This window comes from Babylonia areolata, chromosome 18 (genome assembly GCF_041734735.1).
Source record: "Babylonia areolata isolate BAREFJ2019XMU chromosome 18, ASM4173473v1, whole genome shotgun sequence".
Classification (NCBI taxonomy): domain Eukaryota; kingdom Metazoa; phylum Mollusca; class Gastropoda; order Neogastropoda; family Buccinidae; genus Babylonia; species Babylonia areolata.
In genome coordinates this window covers 62,432,967-62,458,203 of record NC_134893.1, presented here as the reverse complement: position 1 = coordinate 62,458,203, position 25,237 = coordinate 62,432,967, and the positions used below count along the sequence as shown (strand labels likewise).

Below are 25,237 nucleotides of genomic sequence, written 5' to 3'. Positions count from 1 at the left end.
ATGTGTTTTGGGGCCCAACGAACACCCCTCCCCATATTCCCAAAGCTCCCCCTTTTATAAAAGCGGGCGCAGTCCGGGCCTGGGGGGCAAACCTCAACACCAACTGGGGGGACGGTACCGACCCTCAAGGGACGGTTTTTGGGGTGCACCCCTCGCCCCTTTCGACCCGACTGCACTGCCGAACGCAAAAAAAAAAAGAAAAAAAAAAAACGGGGCACCTTGACCCCGGGAAGGGGAGAAACCTCCAAATCGAGGGGGGGCCACCCAAATTTTGGGTTTTCGCCCAACAGACGGACGGGGGCCGACAGCCTGACCCGCAAAAATACACAGGAGCCTCCCCCAGCAGGGAGATACGGCCCAGATTGCTGGATCACCTGACATACAGATTAGAGCCACGTGCCCCCAGTATCCTCTGCCATGGAGATAATTGGGTGGACTTGGCTGGGCTTGGCAAAAGGACAGCTGCCCCCCCCCCCCCCCCCCCCCCCCCAAGGCCAGGGCTTTCCCCCCCACTGAGTGAGATGGGGGAAGGGTTTGGTATGGGAGGGAGGAAGAGAGGAAGCAACACCCCCATTGGGAGCTTTCTCAGCACTGTGACTGAAATAAATGGTAGACACAAAATCCCCTTGTGAGGAAGTGTCCAGCCCCATGTCCACACTACCCTCAGTGGAGTTACTACTCCCCAGGAGTGCCCCCTCCCACTGGGACAACTTGGGAGGTGGCACAACCCCTTTTGCCCTCAATCCCCTTCATGAAAGATTTCAAGGGTTGAGTGCCACCTCCGCGATCTGCGTCCAAAGACACATCGCCTCGGTCCAGGAGAGACCATGGGTTCCAGGCCTGGGGCAGTCTCCTGACAGAGCACTAACCTAGACTCATGGTTCTGACCATCGCAGGGTGGTATGCGAGGCATAATGAACTTCATCAGTTTACCCAGGGGGATGCTGAGACTGGTCAAAATGAAAGGAAAGACAAGATCAACTGAGAGTAAGAAATAAAGAAATTAGTGATACCAGAGGGTGCAAGGGGGGAGCAGAATCAAATCGACATCAGAGATAACATAAAGGTTAAAAAGTCAAGCCTCATGCAACAAAACAGGCCAAATAAACATGCAAACAAACAAAAAAGTGTTTGACAAGACAGAGCAGAAAACCTGACAAGATGGCATTGACAGCCTGGCCAAAAGGAATGAGTTGTTGTTAGTTGCTGTTAATGGCATTTGAATGGCTAGAGCAGGGCAGACTTGGCTGGGCATCTTTTCACTGTGCTGCCGCGAAATTTAGAAAACAGAGCAAACCAACAAGCCAAGTTTGCAACAGTTTGACATAGTACACTATATGACATCAAAAGTTAGATTTCTTTGGAAAATGGAAAAAAAAAAAGCAAAAAGAATTACCTATAACTAGACGGTTATATAACATTTCTTTGTTGTGTAATTCCTAAGCTTTGATGCTTATTTTGCATATGCAATTCCATGCACTCAACAGAGAGGAAATACTGGTAGCATCATCAGAATAAAATGTATTACCTTTTGATGTCATCTTCTTCCTTGGTACTAGCTCCAGTTATCTGAAGAGTTGCATCAACCAGTGCCTGTAACAACCAGTGTACTCAACACATTGTTGGTATGTACCAAAGAACTGTTCAAAAGCTGTCTTGGTAGTATCTCTTTTTTCATAAATTCACACACACACACACACACACACACACACACACACCCCTCTGACCTATGATCACTTACATGCTTTCACACTCTGTCCACCAATGATACAGCAACTGGACAATCAGATCCAGTGTTCAGGTCAGGTCATTAGATCTGCTACTGGTAACCTGTAATCCAGTACAACCTGTTCAGGGTCGGGTTGCCGGCGACTAAACCGGCACTCCCACAGCTCCCTTCTGGGACTGGTCAGGCGGGTGGCTAGACACCCTTATGGAGATCCATAAAAGGGCGTTGGCTCAGGAGAGCCACCGACGGCCATCTAGCTCCACTGTGCTGTGTGCATGCCACACGCAGTTGGCCCCCGGGGTGTGTCTACCCATGCATGCGAAGTCTGGATCCGGCAGAATCTGCGGAAGAAACCTATCGGTTCAACGGAGAGGAAGGCGGTTACAGCAACGCACTGTGGAGTGCAGAGAGCAAGATGAGACACCGAAAGGATATCTTGGTCATCCACTGCATCCGTGCTCATCCTCCAGTCGTCTCGACTTAGTCTTGCCACTGGAAATTGGTGGACCCGGACGAGAGAGCGAGGTTGACGTTGCGCAACTCCTCTTCACTTTAAACAAACTCATCGCGCAAGTCATCAGTCATCCAAAATGACCTTTCATCCTTCATCATTTCATCACCCCCAAGTCCTGTGGCGACAGGCAAGCGACGAAACGACAGGTGTGGGTACACTGGCAGTCGCAGTCGCAGACCTGCACACAGGCGGCTCAGGCCATAGGGTCGTTCTTCGTCGACAGGAGCAGCGATGGAGCTCGGCAGCCGTCTGAGCGTCTGAGCAGCCCTCTTTAGGAATGCACTGCTCACCTCCCTGGCATGAGGAAGGGGCTAGAAAAGGTGCCCTAAAAATTGCCTGCTCCATATCACCCTGGCCAGCATACCGCGGCTGGCGGGGACCCTACATCAGCGGTCGAAACAACAAGAAAGAAAAGAAAAAAACAAGGATCGTTCCTCTCACCATTGGTGCTTGGAACATAAGGACTCTCCTGGACAGAGATAACGCGGACAGACCCCAAAGGAGAACGGCACTAGTTGCATCCGAACTCGCCAGATACAACATTGACATCGCAGCCTTGAGTGAGACTCGGCTTGCAGGTGAAGGCGAGCTCTGTGAACGGGGATCTGGTTACACCTTCTTCTGGAGTGGACGAGGAAGCGAAGAGCGACGTGAGGCTGGCGTTGGTTTTGCAGTAAAAACAGCACTTGTCAGCAAGCTAGCTGGAATCCCAAAGGGAGTCAACGATAGGCTTATGACCATGAAGCTCCCACTGGCATCTGGCCAGAAGCACCTCACCATTGTCAGTGCCTACGCCCCAACCATGACCAACCCGGATGAAGTGAAGGCGAAGTTCTACGAGGACCTTCACTCTGTCATTGCTGCTATCCCTAAAGCAGACAAGCTCATCATTCTTGGGGACTTCAATGCTAGAGTTGGCTCTGACTACATCTCCTGGGATGGAGTGATTGGAAAGCATGGTGTGGGCCACTGCAACCCAAATGGATTGCTTTTGCTTCAGACCTGTGCAGAGCACGAACTGCTGATAACCAACACAGTTTTCTGCCTCCCTACCCGTAACAGGACATCATGGATGCACCCTCGCTCAAAGCATTGGCATCTCATCGATTATGTCATCGTCAGGAAAAGGGATAGGCAAGATGTACGTGTAACAAAGACCATCACCTTGTAGTCTCGAAGCTGAATATTCGAATCCAGCCCAAGAGACGCCCCCAAGGCCAGAAGGCTCCAAAACGGCTCAACATCGCTAAGCTGAAAAACATCACCATCAAACAGTCCTTTGTGGAGCTGCTGGAAGATCGTCTGGAATCCGCCTCTCTGGACAACCAGAATGTGGAGTCTGACTGGAGGACCCTGCGTGAGCTGATCTATAGTACAGCTTCAGAGACCCTGGGACCCATGTCCAGAAAGCACAAAGACTGGTTTGATGAAAACTGTGATGAAATCAAGCAGCTTCTGGATGAGAAACGCCGTCTGCATCAAGCCTACCTGAGCAACCCAAAGTCCACATCAAAAAAGGATGTTTACGATGCCATCCGCAGGACTGTTCAGCAAAAGTTACGCCAGATGCAGGATAAGTGGTTGAGTGACAAAGCTGATGAGATCCAGGGATATGCTGACAGGCACGATATGAAGAGGTTCTATGATGCCTTAAAAGAAGTCTACGGCCCCACATCCTCAGGATCATCCCCCCTCCTCAGTGCAGATGGGAATACCTTGATCACCGAGAAGGAGAAAATTCTCGAACGCTGGGCTGAGCACTTCAACAGTGTCTTAAATCGCCCTTCCTCCATAAATGATGAAGCCATAGACCGTCTCCCACAAGTCCTCATCAACAAAGCACTGGACGATCCGCCAACACTTCTTGAGACCCAGAAAGCAATCCGTCTGCTATCCAGTGGCAAAGCACCTGGCTCAGACTCCATACCAGCAGAGGTCTACAAGGATGGAGGCACTGTGCTGACTGAGAAGCTCCATCAGCTGTACTCACTCACTCATGTCATGCAGCAGATGCATTCATTGTTCTGATCATTATGTTTGCTGGTTATTTTCACCCCTTGAGTGTGCATACAGAGTTCTTAGTCGCAACTGCAACTCACTACTTGCAAAATACAATGCTTAATTGGCATACTGTTTTTTTGCCACTTTGAAGGATCTCTCCCATCTTCCTCATCTTGTGTCCTTTATACTTATATCTCCTTCCCATTCTCTCAGGTCTTCTGGAGAAAAGCTCCTTCGAATCCCCAAACATCCTGAAAGACATTTGGCCACAGGGCCTTTCAGTATTAAGCACCTTCTGTCTGGAACTGTCTTTCTCTGAATCTCCATCACTTACCAACACTGTCCTCTTTCAAAACAAATATGAAAACCCACCTGTCCAAACAGGCCTTTCGATATGAAGCATAGCTGTTTGTCTGTCTCTCCTGGGTGTTTACTGTGTGTACGCATGCAAGTGTGTGTGTGTGTACTCTGCGTGTGAGTGCTCATACATGTGTATGTGTAAAGCATATTTTGTGCTCCGTGTGTGTGTGTGTGAGTGTGTGTGTGTGTGTGTGTGTGCGTGCGTGCGTGCGTGCATGCGTGCGTGCGTGCGTGTGTGTGTGCATACATGTATGCATAAATTAGTGTATGTGTGTGTGCATAAATGAGTGTGTGTGTGTGTGTAGGATTGTTTATATCTGCAATTTGTTGCATTGTCTTAGTGCATATAGATATACATATATGAATTGCTGTTTTTGCATGTGCAGAGGTATGCTATTATCTACGACTGTATATAAAGCAAAATCAATCAGCCAGGATGAATCACATCCAGCTTTTGTGATTTTCGAGATGCTCCCCTCTGGTCGACGGTACAGAAGTATAAGGATGACGGTACAGAAGTATAAGGATGAAAACCAATTGCTTCGCAAATAGCTTTTTCCCCAAAGCAGTCAATGCCCTGTCTCTCGAACAAATCCAGTGTGATAAATAGAATTGTGCAACCAACAACCATCTACCTGAATATCTAGTCATCAGCCCCATCCACATGTAATATGCAGCTCCTGTTCAAACGTGTGTGTGTGTGTGTGTGTGTGTGTGTGTGTGTGTGTGTGTGCAGTGCATGCATGTGTGAGTATGCACAAGCTTTTATATTAATATGCACTTGTATGTATCTTATTTCTACTGTATCTGTGTTTGTGTATGATTTTCGATTTACGTTCGTATCTTGTTATGTACTATCCCCCCAATATTCCTTGTGACCCCGGTACACTTGGTAATAAAGACATATTCTATTCTATTCTATTCTATATATATTTATATTGATTCATGTGATTTACTTAGAGCCCATTATATGGAGAGTCTGCAACCACATAAGCAGTATATATCAATATCATTATTGTTATCATCATCATTATTATTACATCATAAAATACAATGTGCAAATGCAGTGTAAATTGTTGACATAGGCTGTACATCATCAAATCCACAATTTCTGTTTTGCTATGCACAGCAAAAAAAGTCGTCTGCTAGGCCAGAACTTGAAAAATAAGGCCTAACTCCCTTGATCTTCCAAGGCTGGGATGGTGGTGAAGTGTGTATGAGACAGTGACTGAAAGGAGGAGGTGCACTGTGTTCTCTGTCTGTCTGTCTCTCTTTCTTTCTCTCTCACTCTCACGCACTGGTCAGATGTGATTTGGTAAGCTCTGCAAGAAAGACCATTTTGACCAGCAAAACTGTATTGATCATTGTGATTTTATGCAAGAATGTACCAAAAGCTATGTCAATGACATCAACGTGGACACACAAGTTACAAATGAATAAAGGCCCAATTTCATCATCAATTATTTACATTGATTTGTGAAGGGAAAAAATTTGAAAACAACTCAAGAATTTACACACAACTCTGCAGTAATATTTGAAAACTGTTTGCACATTAAATACCTGCCTGTGTTTTGTGTGCATACTAAGTATCCACCAGTGAAGCAGACCAGCAGGTTTATGTGTTAACATCACCAAATGTGTGAAAAACATAAACTCAGGCACCTGAAGTAGCTGTTTTAAGTGTTTACTTTAAATCATTATGATAATAGTGAAATAGGTACATAATCTGATTTTGATGAAATACTCATTAAATGGTGTTAAGATAATAGAGAGCAATGGCATCAGCTTCAGGTGACGGAGGTGTAAACTTACTACAAGTGATGGACTGCAGATTCAGTCATATCATGGCAATGATGACCTTACATTCCAGCAATCTGAGCAACTGTGAATTTATCAATCAACGGCTGGACAAGCTGACACAACTGGTTGACCTGAATGAAGTGGACATCAAATGCTCAACCTGAGATTTTTAGGGGTTTCAGAAGAAGGTACAAGCTCTTTTTTAGGGGTTTCAGAAGAAGGTACAAGCTCTTTTCTAACAACTGATTTGATTGTCAATATTCTAAACCAATACTCCTATGAAAGGAACTAGAGTCACAGAATCAACCAGGTGTTCCATGTTAGGAGTGGCATGATTCTACAGACAATCCGCAACCTATAGTAGTGCAGATGCACAGGTGGTCCGACAAAATAGACATTCTGCAAGATCAGGAAATGAGAGAAGCACTGCAAGGGGATAACATCCAGATTGCTGCAGAACTTGCTACCAGGCAGCAATGGATGGTGGACTTTCATAGCAAGCAAGGAAAGAGGGCGTACCACTGGAAGGGAAAACTGCAAGTGGAAGAAAAGCAGCCAAGACTTGGTTACAGCAGATTCGCAGTACAGGGCTCTGAGCAGAGATGTTTTGACAACCCAGAAAGAAGTGGGCAATGCTACCCAGACAACTGGATTGAAACCAATGCCTGAACAATGGACAACTATCGTGACAGGAACAGGAAGAGCTGGAAGTAGGGAACAAAAAATGAATGAGGCAATGAAAGAACTGAAGAGCTTCATGTTGTGCCAGGACACAAGATTTATAGCCAGGCAGTCCAAGATGGGCATCCTACACTCGGTTCCTCTTACAGTGACTACCACTCATCAAAAACTTTACAAACTAGGAACAGCATTCAGCACCCAACACTTCAGGCTGGGACAAAGGCAACAGAGTTTTCTCCATAGTGTTCTTCCAAGAGATGGAACACAAGATTCATCATTTGAGTGGGGGAGCAGGCATCCACGACCAAGACAATCTTTATCCTCTGATGAGGAAACTGTGAGAAAAGAAGTGGTGGAACAAATAAAACGGCACAGCAACAATCAAAGGACAATTCAACACTAGTACAGTCAGAGAACAGAAGACAAGTGCAGGGTGGGTATGAGTAAGTGCGAACAGCATGTAATTGTGAACAGCGTGTAACTGCAAATGATTCTCATATGCCGCCCCACTTCGAAGCATTCTTAACAGTTGCATTTTACAATTTAACGTCTGCTTCAACCTGTTCCTAATATCTCAATGAATATCCATTTCAAAGAACCAGTTAAACATCAGCTATTTCTGGCTATTTCCACGCTATTTCTTCTTTTCGCGCACCACTGCCGACCAAGGTTACAAACATACCCTCAAAATCCTAAAATCAAGGGAAGCAAGTTGTAGGAGCTGAACTTTGACACAGTTTAAAATAGTTTTATTTGATCGGATATGTTGAATGCGCATTACCAGTGTTGGATTATCTAAGAAAGCATATTGGTGACAGATCAGAATGTCAATTTTAACAGGAATCTGTAAAACAGGAGTTTGTATTATACTCCATGTTTGGTGATACATATATTCTACCATGTCAAACTGATGCAAACTAGGCCTATCGGTTTGCTCTGTTTGGCCAAATTTCATGCGGCTAATGGTGAAATGATGATCCATCTTGCCCGGTCCACTCTTAGCCAATCAAACGCCTCTAAAAGCTACAAGCTTTGAATCATTTCGTGGCCATCGAGAAAATGCCCCATGAGAACAACTGCAGAGACGTGGGGATGGACAGGCGGGCATTCGAGTTTGACATGGTAAGTATATATGTATCACCAAACATGGAATATAATACAAACTCCTCCTTTTGGTGTCATATACTGTACCATGTCAAAATGATGCAGAATTTAAAGCAAATGGAGGAGGGCAGCACCTACTGGTTTGCATGGGAAGCCCTTGTAACCAAAACGGCAGTGTTAGCCGTGACAAAGGAAATCCCCTTGGAACTGTCAGCCCTGGTCATACGGAAATCCCTAAGGTAGAAGTTGATGATGGGATTCTCAGACCACCAGAAGGCTGCCTCCAAGACATGCTGCAGTGGCACCAAGTGCTGGAAAGCAGCCGAAGTGGCTATGGCCTGCACTTCATGTGCTCTGGGATTTAGACAGCTGATATACAGTGAGAATGAGAGTGGGCTCTAAGAATGACTTGGGAAACACAGTGGAAAATTGTGCCTGCAGCAACGTCTGTCTTGTAATTCTCATTGAGGGAGATGAGGAGGCGTCTATGAGAAGAACACCTGTGGTGAGACCTTTCCCAGCAGTATTTGAGGCACCGAACAGGGCAGAGATGCCTATCCTCATCGTCTTGGGCAAGAACATCAGACAAAGGTCTGACCCTCAGAGAGGGGGAAGGGACCTCCGGGTCTTGGTTCTTAGCCAGGAACTCTGGAAGGAAATGTGGGGTGATGGAACCATCTCTGTGGAAGGCCAGATCTTGTGGCATTCCACAAAGACCATGTATCTCGCTTCTATGACGTCCCATGGCCAGCAATAGCAGGAAAGTGGTCTTGAGGGTGAGTAAGTCGAAAGGAACAGTACCCAAAGGCTCGAAGGGTTGCTTTCAAATGAAATCAAGCACCAGAACAAGTCCCATAGGGGCACTCTCCTGGGGTTTCTAGCTTCCTTCAGAGAGGCACCCCTAGCCACCTCTCTGAGCAGGAAATCTGCTTCAAAGGAAGGACCACCTAGCTGTCTGATGGTGGTACACATGGCAGACCTGTACCCTCACACAGAACTAGCAGACTGGACTTGACTTGTACGACGTTTCAGGCCCTGTTAAAAGGCCTGTTCATCGTTCTGTGGATATTAACTATATACTTTGCAGCATGCATGGCTGGTGTATGGGGCACTAGTTAAAGTTAAAAACCACCCAATAACAGTTTGGTGAGTACAAAGTGGGCAAATCTTTCCAGTGGCAATTGAGTCAATTTTTAAAAGAACTGATGGAAGGTGCAGTTACAACGCTGTTGGGCAAACTGTTCCAGAGGGAAACAACCCTGTCTGAGAAAAAAAATTCCTCTAATGTTGAGCCTGTGTAGGTTTTTCTGGAGCTTGAGGCTGTGCCCTTGTAGACCTCTTCCGCAGGCAATCTCGAATTTTTGCCATCTGACTTCGTAGCAACCCTGGAAGTTCTTATACATCTCAATCATATCTCCTTGGTGGTGTTGATGTTCTAGGCTTGGCAGTCTCAGAGTTTTCAGTCTCTCCTAATATGATTTATCCCTCTAGGATGACAGCAGCTTTGTTGCTCGGAGTTGCACATCCTCTACTTCACTGCACAATGTTTCCTGCTGTGGCTGCCAGTCACAGTGACCATATTCCAACAGTGGTCGGACAAGGGTCTTGTATAATTGTACAAAGGTCTGATGTGTCAGGTGGTTAAAGGATCTTCATATAATGCCAACAATTCTGTTTGCTTCTGCTGTAGACTGTGCAATCTTTTCCCTGAAGGATAGTCCATTATCAATAAATACTCCTAGGTCCTTCCCAACTTCACTTTCTGCCGAGATAAACTGCATCTCACTTCCTTTTGTGTCACTGGCTTTCATGTTGTATTTCGCATCGGATGCTTTCCCTCCCAGTTTGAGGACAGCTTTACGTTGCTTTTCACGTGTCTAGGGAGATCGTTGATAAAAATGATGAAAAGAATGGGACCAAGAACACTGCCTTGAGGTATACCACTGGTCACATCAGCTTCTGATGAATGTATTCCATTGACCACTACTTGTTGGTGTCTGCCAGTCAGGAAATCAGAGATCCAGTCCAATGCTTTGCCCCGGATTCCAAGAGCTGCTACTTTTGTCAGCAGTCTGCGATGAGGTACTGAGTCGAAGGCCTTCTGATAATCCATGTAGATGATATCTACACTGCCACCATCATCTAAGATTTTGGTCCAGTCATCCATGGCTTCGAGTAACTGTGTTATACAGGAACGGCCAGGTACAAACCCATGTTGTTCTCTGCTGATCAGTTGATTGCATAGTGGGTGCTCCATGATTTGTTCTCTGACTAGTTTCTCCATTATTTTGCAGGCAATGCAAGTGAGGCTAACTGGACGATAATTGCTGGCTTGTAGTTTACTCCCTTTCTGAAAGACTGGTGTTACAAATGCACATTTCCATTCGTCTGGGACGTGCCCACTGTCTAGACTAAAGAGATGCACAAGAGGTTCTGCTAGTTTGTCTGCTGCTTCAGCTAAGATAATTGGCGGCAGTCCATCCGGTCCTGGTGCTCTGCCTGTGTGTAGACCAGCCAGTAGTTTTCTGACTTCTTCTATGTGTATCTGAAAATTTTCAAGCTTTTTGTCAAATGTATACTCTGGCTGGTCTGGCAGTGGTCCTTCATCTTCTATGGTGAAAACACTTTGGAAGAACGGGTTCAGCAATTCTGCTTTTTCTTTGTCAGTTCTTGTCTTGATACCATTGTTCCCCTTTAGGTCTGCTACCCCAGTCCGTGTCTTTGTTTTTGACCTTACAAAGTTCCTGAAGGCCTTTGGGTTCTTCTTTGCTTCTTTTGCGACTTTGGCTTTCATGTTCCTTTGTGCCTTTCTGCATTCCTTTCTAGCTTTATTCCTGGCTTTGATGTATTCCAGATAGATTTGACCATCACTGGTTTCTTTCCACCTCTGGAACAGTTGGTGCTTTTTCCGAACTGAGGTAAGAGTGCCTTTGTCCATCCAGCTTTTACCTCTGCATCCTGTTGTGAAAGACCAAGGGGTTGCTGTGCTGCTTTGATCTTCTGCCACATGTTGTTAGCTGTTAGCCCCTCTAGTTTCTCTCTCCAGTTTATTTTTGCCAGTTCAGCCTTCAGTCCAGTGAAATCTGTTTTTGCATAGTTAAGACGTTCAGCTTTCGGTGGGTTGGTACTTGCCCAGGTTAGCCTAATGATCAATGAGAAATGGTTGGAAGCCAAACTGTACGGCACCCTGGAGGAGCTGCGATGGATGGCAGCCTTCATCGAGGACACCGGGCTGCTTATCTAATGGAGGCAAATGAGGAAGAAGAAGAAGAATGAGAAATGGTCACTCTTTCCAGTCCAGCTGTTGTAGTAATTTCATTAATCATATCTTCTCTGTTGGTGAGGACTAGGTCTACTATGTTGGACTTTTCTCCTACACGGTAACGTGTAGGTTCCCTTTGGTGCTGTATCCAGAAGGCATCTTTTGTTGCTTTCAGGAACTTTTGGGGCTGCATGGATTGGACCTGCCTTGCTTTTCTCATTATTCCAATCGATTTCTGGAAAGTTGAAATCCCCCATGATTATAAGCATGGGATGCCGTCATCTCAGCTGCCTTTTACAGTAGCTTATTCAACCTTTCTGAGTTTTCTTCTTCACTGTTGGGGCTTTTGTATATAAGTCCAACTAGAAGTTTACCATTGTGAAGTTGGCATTCAACAAAGACATGTTCTGTAAAGTCGCTTGTCAGTCTGTCGCAAACTGATGGTTTCAACACTGTTCTCACGTATAGTGCCACCCCCTGTCCCCCACCTTCCAGGTTGTGAAAGAGTTCATATCCTTCCAGTGCTATTTCACACTCATTTATTGGATGCCTCGAGTTCTTTGGCTTTACTTCGGTTTCTCCCATTATATCTGGTGAATGGATATCCACCATAGCTTTTAACTCACCTCTTTTGTTCATTAGCTGGTCACTATTTGTATAAAAGCAAGTGCAGTTCTTAAACGTATCTACATTTTCTGAAGAAAAAGAAGAACAAGTGCTTTTTGACTTAAAACTTGTTTTAAAACTATCTACATCCCTCTGAGGTTGTCTTCTCATCCTTTCTTCTCGGTGTACCCTTCTGGGTATCTGCCGATATTTACAACAAGACCATTCTTGCAAATCCAATGGGCATACTCATCCCCCGAAACCTTTGCCTGCTCTTTCTTGCTTTTCATCTCTTTAAAAAGAGCATCTTCTTCTTTCCTTTCCTGTTGCGTTAGGTCCTTTCTCAAAGTTACCTTAACGTACAGCCTTTTTGGGAGTGGGCTACTTTTTTCAACACTTTGTGTAGAACTTCCTTTCCTAGCTCTGTGATAGGCTGTCAATACTTCATTTCTGGTAGATTCTAAACTGAAAGTCAGCCGCAATGGTCTCGTTTTCCAATGCTGCTCATCATCCTTTTTCTTGTTTAGTATACCCAGTCGTCTGTTCAACTGGTCTGTGTTCTCCTTTTAATTCTTCTAGCAGTTTGATCACAGCTCTTTGATCATTCTTCTTTCTTTTTTCTGCAAATTCAGATCCATCTTCTCTAAGGCCAAATATCACAAGATTGGTCCTTCTTCGCACCCTGTCCTCTAGTTCTGCTATCTGTTCCTTAGATTTTGCTGAGATCATGTCTTCCACATGAACCTTTGTTGCAGCATTTTCAACTTGGTTCTCATTGTGATGAAGTTGGTCATGAGTTATTTCCTTTACTGTGTCAATCATTTTTGCTGTAAACTGACCCTGCTCAGTTTCTGTCACTTTATTTTTCACTTCTGAGACCTCTGTAGTCAGATTTTCTATCTTTTTCTCCAGCTTGATTTTTGCTGCCCAGAAACTTGCTTGCTGCCTTATTGCATGACTTTAAGCAGTAGAAATGGAGCACAGAATTCTGTTTCTGACCGCCCTTTTTAATTAGCTGGTATGTATCATCCTCAACGTCCTAACAGGCTGAATGGAACATCTTTCACAAAGCTCACAGAAAAGGGCTTTTTGATTATCTGTACACGGAAGTCCGCAACTACTACAGTTGTCAGTATCCACTGAGCATTTTGTACTATCTACTGACCCTTTTCTGCTCTTGTCCTGGCCCGTGCTGATCTGAGTATGGTCACACTAGTAGCCTACTGGCAATATGAATGGATAAGTGGACCTATGAAACACTTGCTGAAAGCCTTGGACCTTATAGTTTGGGCAATGTCAATGAACTTGCACAAATGAACACTCATGAAATTGTTTAAAGTGCACAAGATAAAAAGAAAATATAAAATGCAGCTGCATAGAATGTCATTCGGAAATAAACAGAAATTTCACTCACCAAATGTTTGACGAGTGTACTGTTTGCAATGCAGATAGTTTCTGCCTAAGTGGCACTACTCCAATTATGTTATCTAAATTTTATCTTGACTCAACTGTCTACTCAGTTGCCCAAACCAGTGCCCACCATCTTGCCTGCCTTGTTGACAACAAATTAAACTCTAATAACTGGTCTATCTTGAAGTCTGAGCTAAAAAAACAAAAACAAAACCAAAAAACACCTCAACTAACAAGTCCAGTATGTACACTATGATTTCTCCTGTTCTTGCTGCCTGTCGTCCGATTTTTCATTTCAAAATCGACAAGTTATTAGTGATTTTGCTGGAGCCCAAAAAACCCACGTCTGCTCCCACCGAGAACTGAGGAGCAGTGAGCCAGAAAGTTGGCCAACTGCATGCTCAGTGAGTTAGTAGGGGGAACATCCTAAGCTGTACACCACTGCAACCACTTCTTCCAGCAAAAGTCATACAAAGCCTCAGTCCCTGCCCTCCTTGCTTTAGTGACTATGGAGAGGTGGTCAGAGGAGGCACCCCCCTCGGTAAGCGTCTCTGACACAGAGGCCGACCGAGGGGTCGAAGACTTCAATGGTGGTGCTGACAGTTCCAACCGCACAGCAGCCACACGTGCAGGTGGAGCAGCTGAGGATTGGAATGAGGGATCCCTGAACGAGGCTGCCTCAGCTGATGTTTGGTTTCGAGTTCCAGAGGTGGAACGTGTGTCAGGTACTGGAGGTCTGGATACCAGGGCTGAGCCGGCCATTTCGGCGCAATGAGAATCAGCTGCAGGCATTCCAATCTGGCTTTCCAGATCACCTTGGACAGAACTGGAAAAGGGGGAAACGCATAGGCAATCAGATTGCTCCAGTCTAGAGGCAGAGCATCCACTGCCCATGCTTCTGGGTCGGTGACCAGTGAGACATAAGTGGGATCGGGCCCGGGAGTCTCTTGTTAAACTTTGTGGCAAAGAGGTCCACCATCGGCCGAAACCACACCCCCTGAAGGGTGTCCTTGTCCAGGGTCCACTCTGTGTGGATGACACTCTTGGACCTGCTGAGTGCATCTGCCAAGACGCTGGCTTTTCCTGCTATGTGTCTTGCTGAAAGAGCAATGCCCTTGCTGTGGCACCAACACAGGAGAGCCTCAGTCAGCAGGGAGAGGTCTGCCAAATGCACCCCCCCTCCCCCCACCCTTTTGTTCACATAACATGTGACCATCATATTGTCCGTGAACAAGCGGATGGTCTTGCCAGTGGCCTCTCCCATGAAGTGCAGGAGAGCCCTGCGAAGTGCCTCCAGTTCCAGAACATTGATGTGGCATAGGCACTCCTCTGGGGACCAAGTCCTTGCTGCATGGAGTGAGTCCATGTGGGCTCCCCAGCCCAGGGAGGAGGTGTCTGTGAAGAGTGCCACTTGAAGTGTAGGTGGGGCTATGGGTACCTCCTGTGTCCAAAGAGGGGTGGTTAGCCACTCTGATGTCACCTCGAGGAACCACTCGCCCAGACATATCTGGGTATCCCATGGTTGGGTTCTCTGGGATCACCATAGCCTCAGTGCCCTCTGAAGAGGGCACTTGAGAACCCTGCCCAGGGGGATGAGGGGTGCCATGGACTCCATCATGCCCAGGAGAGATGAAAGAATCTGCGATGTTGCAAGACAGGAACAGCACAAGTGGCCAAGGAGGTCTGCCAGTCGGTCCCAGCGATCTGGCATCGGAGAGATTATCATGGAGCACATGTCGAATCTAATCCCTAAGAAGTCGAAGGACTAACTTGGGGACAGATCTCATTTCTCCTGGTTCATGAGGAAGCCCAGCTGGGAGCAATGGTTGAAAAGTCTGGCCATATGCCTCTGACACAGGGCCCACAACTGGGCGAGAATGAGCCAGTCATCTAGGTACACACAAAGGTGAATGGATTCCAACCAGACGATGGACACCAATTCCCGCACCACCTTGGTAAACAGGAAAGGGGCAAAGGACAGACCAAATGAAAGGGCAGAGGACTGAAACACCTTGTCCCTCCACACAAACCTCAGGTACCGATGGGACGCCAGATGAATGAGGATATGAAAATAAGCATCTTTCAGATCGATAGAGGTAGTCCAATCGCCCTGTTGAATGGTCTCTCGAATCTGCGCCTTTGTGTCCATCTTGATTTTGATTTTGGGGAGGAATTTGTTGAGTTGGGGGGGTGGGGGGGGGGGCGGGGGACAGGGGGGGACAAGTCCAAGACTGGCCTCCACCCTCCCGAGACCTTTGGAATCACGAACAACCAGCCATAAAGACCAGGGCCCGGGTCCAAGAGTTGAGATATCGCCCCTATGAGGAGTATATGCAATATCTCTGTCTCTAAGATGCTCTCCTGCTCCACAGAGGAGGAGTGGGTCTTAGAGGGAGTCAGTCCTCTGCCCAAGGCAGCATGTACACCAACTCTAGCACCGACAAAATCTAGTCGTTGAGTCCCAGAGCGCACCACTGATGTGCGTGCTGGGAAAGGTTTCCTACTTGGAGGGGCTGGACAACTGGCACTGCTGAACCAGGGCCCAGTCATTGGGGGTGCTGCCTTCTGGCCTTGTGCATGGCTGGTCGGCTTAGACAGACATGAGGTGGTTTATTCCTCTGCCTTTGATTCTGTGCACGCCGCTTCGACTGGCGTAAGGAGGGGCCCTGGTGGCCGGTCCTTCAATGGCAGCGAACCCCGACATCTCTGGGAGGTGTGAGCTAAATATGAAGCCACCTCCCTGTTTGTCTCTGCCCTGTGGCTGATGAAATGGGGTGCATACTGGCCAAAGAGGGAGTGCTGCTGCACCAGGATATACCACAAGGCAGCCCTCTCCTCTAATGGAATGTTGGAGAGGCGGAGAACAGCATCACACCGAGCCAGCACAGTACTGAAGTGAAGGCTGGTAGCTGTGTCTGCGGCCACTGTGAGACCAGAGGCTACCCTGCCAAAAGTGTTTAACCTCTGGTCGGTGAAGAGGCCTGGAGGGACAAAGGAAGGAGACCCCATGTCCTGATTAACCGGACGCTGCTCCCACAGCTCATTGGCCCTGTGGAGGAAAGCGTCGAAAAAGGTATAAGATGTGGAAACCTCGAGGAGGCAGTGGCGGGCCAATCTGTCCCACTCTGCTAATGTTTTAAAAGATACATTAACTGAAGTAGGGAAGGTGCTGCGCTAGGAGATGAGCATCCTGTCCTGCGCGCAGGGCTCAGCTTCCATGTAGGCAGCATGGTCCTGTGTGTACAAGGACCACATCCTGCCTTTGGAGGAGTCTTTGAGGAACTTGCCCAGGGGAAAGGTGCCCAGGGCAGAGAAAGTCTCCCTGCCTGAAGGAGGGATGGAAGCAGCACCCCTGACAGTGCGGGCTGGCTTATTAAGCCATTCCTGTGCCATTTCCGGCACTCTGAGTCATCTGGTGGTTCTGGAGTTAGAGTCACAATGGCCTAAGGAGGGCCAAGGGTGACAATGTAGCTTGAGGGACCCCGACTCAACATGCGTGACCTGATTGGGGAAGGTCAATTCGAGCTCGACTAAGTCCGAGTTTGGTTCAGGCTGTTCCCTAGGGAGGCATGGGCTCAATCTGTCACCCTGGGATGGGGGCAAAGAGTGTTCATCTGCTTGTTCATCCTCATCCGAAGACAGGGGCTCCCACTCTTGCTCCCAGTCCATCCCTGGCTGGGTGCCATCCCACGTGGATGAACCCGCTGGGGCATCCAGTGAGCTGTGGTCAGCCCAGCAGGATGAGCTGGGACGATCCCAAGCGGGGACCATGGCCGCAGCTGTTACCTCATTGACGCCTGAAGAGGGCAGGGAGTGCATGAACCGTAGGTCCAACCACGCTTGGGATGGTGGGTGCCACACCTTTTCAGTGAGGGCATCCCTGGATGCAAGAGGGACCCATGAGTGCTGTGAGGGGACAAACACCCACTCATCTCCCTGTAGGACCGAGGGCTGGAGGGGAGGGTGGGGAATGCAGTCTCACCCAGGCCGAGCCGGGTGGATCGGCAGCCTTTGGCCCTGAAAAGGAGGCCATTGTGACCATGGAGGTCACCTGTGGGGTGACAGAGACCCGGTTTGTGGACTGAGTGGCAATATTGGTCGAGGAGCTTATCTTGGCGAACACGCAGTCGATCCCACTTGTTGAGGCCGTGTATGTCACCCTGTGACATGTGCTGGGATGGATCTAGAGGGGACAGGATGAGGGGTTGGCCCCTGGTCCTCCCAGTGCCCCAGTATAGGTAGAATGGGGGAAACCACCCGTGGGCACCAGCCATCCTGTAACCCCAACCCTAAGGGTCACTGGCACCTTGACCTCCATGAAGGGAAAACCTGGCCAAGTTGGAGGGAGGTCAGGTCCAACTTGGTTGGTAGTCCCGCCAGAAGACTGGTGGGCTGACTGCCCAGAACCGCCTGACACGCACGGGCCTCCCCCAGCAGGGGAGACCGACCGGACAGCGGGAAGACCTGCAAAGCTGGTGGCCATGCACCCTGAATCCCCTCCTGTGGGGAGACTAAGGTGGCTTGGCCCGGGGTGGGCAAAGTAGAGGTCCTCCCCTGGATCCAAAACTTTCTCCCCCACAGATGGAGGTGGGGGAGGGGGCTCAGCAGTGGAAGTAGGAGGGGAAATAGCAATGGTGCTCCTGAGGGCCGTCTCAGCATAGGGACCAGGGTAACAGCTGGGCACAGCCTCCACTTGAAAGTTCGTGCCTAGCCCCGAGTCCCTACCGCCAAGAGAGGACTTGCCATTCCCCCTTGTTCCTACCTCCCGCTTGGACACCTCGGGAGGCGACACTCATACCCCTTTCCCCCCGGTCCCCTTCATGACTGTTTTAATGGGACAAGCATCGCCTCCGCGATCAGCGTCAAAAAACACATCGCGCTTGTAGCTTTTAGAGGCGTTTGCTTTGATTGGCTAAGAGCGGACCATGCAAGTCTTTACACCGTTAGCCGCACAAAATCTGGCCAAGCAGAGCAAACCCATAGGCCTGGTTTGCATCAGTTTGACATGGCACAGTATATGACACCAAAACAAGATTTTATCAAGTATGGTTAAAACAAGGAACTGACAATATCATGGTATTTTTGTCCCAGTTCAAGCAACAACTTTATAGGCCTCCATCAGTCACTGTTGACAATGGATAAATCCCAATTTATGTCTGCCCTACAGGTACAGCTCTGCCTGTGACTGAACTGACCAATTTGCAAATGACAGTCTCTATCACACTAGTCCCATCAGTGGATTGACGCTGTGCTGTTTAAACTGCAGCGTTCCTTTCTGCGGGTCAGTTTTTCTGCTGCTGCACACATCAATCTTTCTCCTCCTGATTTCAGTTGCTTGGTCAGAGTGTATCTCCAAATGGAGTGTCATCTGCGAGGTACTCCAAGTGCTCTGCGTCAGTTTTGAGAATCTTTAAATCCCTCTTGCAGGTGTCTTTGAAGCACAGCTTTGGCCAACCAGTCTCTCTTGCCTGACATAAGTTCTCCATTGTGAAGGTCTCTGGGGATTCGGCCCTCCTCCATAATGAAGAGACCCAGCCAGCAAAGCCTGCACTACATAGAGAACATAGTTAGGAGACCAGCCCGAGATGGCACTTCCATGCTGGGCAATTTGTCCTTTCACAATATGCCCAGGACGAGGAGGATACACCCAAGTAGAGGGCAGTCTGTCTCTTTTCCTGCTTGGCATAGGCTGACTACATCTCACTCCCATAGAGCAGTGTGTTACAACCCAGGCATTGTACACTGCCTTCTTGGTCATGACAGAGAGCTAGGAATTCTCCCACACTCAAGTGGTGAGGTAGGTAAGTAGTTGCTGCCTTTCAAATCCTCTCAAGCAACAACTGATTGACATGAATTTACAAGAATGGACAGCGTCTATTAGGGAAAAGGGAAGATTTGCTTTGTTAGATCCATATAAGAGGGTTTCAGACATGGACATTTTTTCAAATATGTAAACATTTACTATCTCAGAGTAGCTCTGACACAGACAAGACTTGGTGTGTTACCACTGAAAAACAATACTGAGAGGTTCTGCAAAAATCCTGAGGCAAGACTGTCCACTTCATAAAAATGTTAATGAGGATGAATACTTTGTTATCTATGTTTGCCCATTGTATGCTGACTTAAGAAGAAAATTCCTGGGCTAATTTTTACAAATGTTCATATGGACACATTTTTAATGGTATGTACAAACAGATGTCTTGATCAATATCAAAGTATATCTTCAATTCAGTTAAGATCCGGCAGGAAAACATTAAAAATGTATAAGTGCATTAGTTTCAGTCACTAGAAGCAGTGATTGTGATGCTGTAAATTAGAAGCTACTTTGAAGACTATTTGTTTTGTTGTATGTAACTAGCTGCTATAAGACTTATTGCCATGCATACTGGAGTGTACAATAAATGCTGTTGCCGCCACTACTCTGTCCCCATCCCCACCAAACCCCAGTGCTATTGTGATTATGCCTGTGGCATATATAGAATTAAAAAGTTTGCATTCTCTGTGTGTGTGTGTGTGTGTGTGTGTGTGTTGAACAAACTGATGCTGGAATGTTATGAAAAAGAGTGTGTGTTTGTGACAGTCTTTTGTGAGTAATCTGCATCATACAAAAAATTATATCTGAGAGTGAGAGTTTTTATAATAGGAATGTAGCACGGCGATATGTGTTATTTATTATGTTATTTCTAAAAGTTTGGGAGATAGGACTGAACTGATTACAAAAGTGACGTTTTCCTATTTTCTGCAATGTTTCTCAGCACACAGCATAATGAAATGTGTCAGCAGTGAAACAGTTGAACATGATGGTATAATGGCTTGGTGTCTCACCTGGTCTCACTGACGTGGCACTCAATGGTTGCCAAGCAAAGTTGAGGTTACCTCTGAAATCCCTTGTCTAAGAATACAAGGTAGGGAAGGCAAGACTTCTCAGCATGCTTGAAGACTCAGGAGACAGTATTTGAGATCAAACCAACCCAAGCGAAGACTGGCAGAAAATGGAAAGTCAGGAAGGTTGTCAGTGCAGCGAAATAAATTCACAAGACGAAGAAAATAGTAGGACACACTCAAACCAACAGACAGGGCCTGGGTTCGACAAAGATGGAATAGTGGTCTAAAGGAAAAGGGAAAGCAAAAAGAGACATGATCATAATAAATAATAATAATAATAATGGTACTTATATAGCGCTGAATCTTGTGCAGAGACAAATCAAAGCACTTTCGCACCAGTCATTCGCACGCATGCATAACTCTAAAACTGTAGAAACTAAAGACAAGGAAGGGCAGGCAAGGGAGGCTATTTTGGGAAGAGGTGGGTTTTAAGGCCAGACTTGAAAGAGCTGAGTGTGGAGACTTGACGAAGCGAAAGAGGAAGTTCATTCCAATCGCAAGGTCCAGAAACAGAGAAAGAATGGCGGCCAACAGTCGAGTGTTTGAATCTGGGTATGCATAAACAGAGTGGATCCGAAGCCGATCGTAGTGAGCGAGATGGAGTGCAGAGGTGAAGGCAGCTGCAGAGATAGGAAGGGGCAGTTTTGTGAATACATCTATAACATAGAGTGCTGATCTTGTACTTTATTCGGTGTGAGACAGGGAGCCAGTGGAGATGATGCAAAAGAGGAGTGATGTGCTCAGATCTTTTCTTTCTGAGGACGAGTCGGGCAGCAGAGTTTTGTATGTGCTGAAGGGACTGAATGGATGAAGCAGGCAAACCAGACAATAGAGAGTTACAGTAGTCAAGGCGAGAGAGAATGAGAGAAACGACAAGTCTAGATGTTGCGTCAGTGGACAGATATTTCCGGACGGCACTGATGCGCCGCAGTTGACAGTAGCAGGACTGACATATCTGACTGATAAATTTTTGCATGGACAGTGTATTGTCAAGGACAAGACCGAGGTTCCTGACTGAGCTGGAAAGAGGGATGGATGTACTGCCAAATTTGATTTTGTCATCTGTGATTGAAGTGAGTTTTTGTTTGGTTTCTATGATCATTGCTTCGGTTTTGTCTGCGTTCAATTGTAACTTATTTCAAGTCATCCAGTTTTGAATGTCCAGGAAGCAGTTGGATGTTTCTTGCAAGAGCGACAACAATTTTTCAGGGGTATCACTCTTCTGGAGTTGAGTGTCATCAGCATAAGAATGATGACTGATATTATGGCGGTTGATAATTTCAGCGAGAGAAGCAGTGTACAATGTGAAGAGCACTGGGCCTAAAACAGATCCCTGTGGGACTCCATGTTCGATTTTAACGGGTTCAGATTGGAAATGACCAACAATGACAGACTGGAATCGATCAGTGAGATAAGATTTGAACCAGTTTAGAACAGTGCCGTTGATACTAATTGTAAAATGAAGACGGGAAAGAAGGATTGAATGGTCTATCGTGTCAAAGGCGGCTGACAAGTCGAGAAGAGTGAGAAGGGAAATTTTTCCTGAGTCGGACGCTATCAGTAGATTGTTCCGAATGTGGAGGAGAGTTGTTTCGGTGCTGTGGTCAGCGCGATAGGCAGACTGAAATGGGTGGATGAGATTGTTGAAACAAAGGTGGTCGTTGAGCTGCTTGAGCTCTGAGGACAGCTTTTTCAAGGAGTTTGGACATGAATGGAAGATTAGAAACTGGTCGATAGTTTTTCAAAATGTTTGCGTCAAGGTTGGGTTTCTTCAGAAGAGGCCGGACGATTGCAGTTTTGAAAGTGGATGGAAACATTCCAGTGAGAAGGGATGAGTTGACAATACTGGTGATTGTGGGGAAAAGATGTGAGACACACTGGGAAAAGACCGAGGCTGGTATAGGATCGAGTTCACAGGATTTTATTGTCATTTCTTTCAGGATTTCATGAACTTCTGTTTCAGTCAATGGATTAAAGAAATGGAGAGGAGTGCCGCTGAATTCAGGATCAGGATGAACAGGTTGGAAAGACATTTGTTCTAAGATGGTACGAATATTTTGGACTTTGTCGAAAAAGAAAGAGGAGAAGACATTGGGGAGTTCAGATAAAGTGTAGGCAGAAGGGAGAGGAGTCTTTTTTGCAGTTCCAAGAAGATTTGACATGACAGAGTAAAGAGAGTTGGTGGATGTGGCAACGAGAACTTGAGAAGAAAAGAAGTTTGTCTTTGCTGATGAGATCATATGTTTGACATTATTTATTTGTTTTCGGAATATTTGATTGTGGACTTGCAGTTTTGTTGATCGCCATCGTCTTTCCAGTTGGCGACGTTTGCGTTTTGCAAGTCGAATGTCTTGTGTGTCTTGTGTGTACCATGAAGCTCTCTGTCAGGGAGCATGCGGGTAGATCATGCAGGAGATCAAGAAGGAAGAGGATAAGAGAGTCCAGAAGGCAGTCCAGCAAGGCCAGCAGGGGCAGTGGACAACATGGGAAAATTCACTCCAAAGGAGCCTCAGCTGGATCTTCCTCCTCATATCTGTGTACGGCCTCCTTCCCTCGAACACAAACTTGGTGAAATGGGGGAAAGCAGAGGACTCTGCGTGCCCGCTCTGCCAAGGCAATCAAACAGTGGAACATGTCCTCAGCTCAAGCAAAGCAGCATTAAGCCAAGGAAGGTACACATGCGTAACAGTGTAACACTTGATGACATTGATCATGATGTGCAATCTTTGATTATTGTTACTTCCCATAGTAATTAAGGAACTGGGTATTTTCCCTTTATTTGTTTACAAGCAACAGTTGGGACCAAGTCACAGCAACCTACCAAAGTTATCAGATAGTAATGCACACACTAAATAATAACCTGAACACATACACATTTTTAGATGGTGTCAGAAACACCAACCTAGCACATTTTAACTCGCTGACTTAAGTATTGTCGATCGTGAATACCGAACAGATAAATAGTTTGTTCAGCACAGACATGAAAAACACTGAACACTCCCCAAGCTTTGTCAACAATATTCGGGACTCATGATTCATTGATTGATAGATTGATATGGATACTTATATAGCGCATGTCCTTGGTCGGAGACCAAGCTCTAAGCGCTTTACAAACACGGAGTCATTTGCACAACAGGCTGCCTACCTGGGTAGAGCCGACTGTCAGCTGCCACAGGGCGCTCATCATTCGTTTCCATCGTTTTCATCAACCAAAATAACCAAAGAACGTGAACTGTATTCATTACCTTTAATAGCAATTCATTGACATATATTTTGTGCTTTTAGTGATTTTATATATATATATATATATATATATATATATATATATATATATGGCAGCGAAACAGCAAAATCCTTCCATTAATTAGAATGCCAAGAACCTTTGTGAAGAGTGGAGTAAGTTCAAACAACTTGCCAATCTTACGTTTAAAGGACCCCTTAGACATTGTAGTCAGGAAGAAAGAGCTGCATATCTGCTTATATGGGTTGCAGAAACAGGAAGAAATATTTTTAATTCATGGCACATGTCTGAAGAAGACAGCAAAAACGTTACAGCAATAATAAACAAATTTAACCCTTTCACCGCCAGCGACTTTAGAGTGTAACACTCCCTGGCACCAGCTGATTTTCAAGAAAGAGCAAGAAATTACACCTACCAATTTCAAATTACTAAACATTTTTGTTTTTGAACCAAATGACTTTCTGGTGTGATTTTTTTTTTTTTTTTTTTTTGGGGGGGGGGGGGGGGGGGTTGTTTTTGTTTTTTGTTGTTTTTTGGTTTTGTTTTTTTGTTTTTTTAAGTAAGAGGAATGATGGAATTTATGTGTTTTGGAGCAATAAATGATGTTGGTACAAGTGAAATATTTTGATTTCTGTGTTAATCATTATGTTTTTTGTTGTTTTTTTAATACAAATTTTGCACTTTGACACATTACAGACATAAACAAAGACAGGTACAACACAAACATCACTGCAATTCAGTTGAAAACAAAGCAAACTCACCAACTGAAGTCTTCAGTACAACTATATTTCCCATGTAATGGTGTAATCCAGAATATAATCCATGGGAAACGCACAAAATGAACTTGCGTTTTTGTAGAAAAATGATGATTTCTGTCACTTCACTTGAAGGTTTCACAGTGTCCTCACTTGAAATATCTTACTGTGGTGGTACCGTATATACACTTTACAACTATCTGATGAAACTGAAATACTACTTAAGTCAGAAAATAAATGAAAGTTGGAATGTTGATTCTGGGAAGAAAAGCATAAAGAAGTCCACTGGATGGAAGTTGTCAGTGTTGACAAGGACACCTGAAACACATGAACAAAAGAAAAAGTAAAATACAATCAGTAATAATTATATAACAGCTGATTTATTATCAGCTAATGATAAATACTGCAAATAAAAGATATTATACTCATAAACACAGGCACAAATAGCAAAAACATAGATTTTTACACATTGTTTTACACAGTTGTATCTCCATAATCTTCACAAGAAAAAAAAAAAGAAATATTTGTGTGGTAAACAAACATTCTGCTCTTGCTCTTCAATGTCCTACACTTGTCTGATACAATGCACACATAATTTTATATGTGCTACTAGTGAATGAACAGTGCACCTCTGATCTGTCCATATAAAAAAAATAAGTGCAACCTAATCTTAGTCACACACACTCTCAGTGACATACATGTGCGAGCACACACACACACACACACACACACACACAGTTCTTACCTGTTTTCTTAGTAAAATTTGGAAGCCAATCTGCAGGACAGTAGGTATCATCCATGTGGTACAACACACCCACTGAAACAAATCAGGGCTTGGCACAGCTGTTCTACCAGGCCCCTCCCTCCTGGTCATTGGCATGTAGTCGTG

At 45.8% G+C, this 25,237-nt stretch overlaps 1 protein-coding gene across 3 annotated transcripts in view; it reads right to left on the bottom strand.

The window, feature by feature from the left end:
- LOC143292984 (protein Njmu-R1-like) overlaps positions 1-25,237 on the bottom strand; it is a 145,810-nt gene that overhangs the window by 44,048 nt on the left and 76,525 nt on the right. For all 3 annotated transcript variants that reach the window (XM_076603724.1, XM_076603726.1, XM_076603725.1), the window contains one exon: positions 1,529-1,593. In XM_076603724.1, coding sequence (XP_076459839.1) covers positions 1,529-1,593 — 65 coding nt within the window. The remainder of the gene's footprint in view (positions 1-1,528; positions 1,594-25,237) is intronic.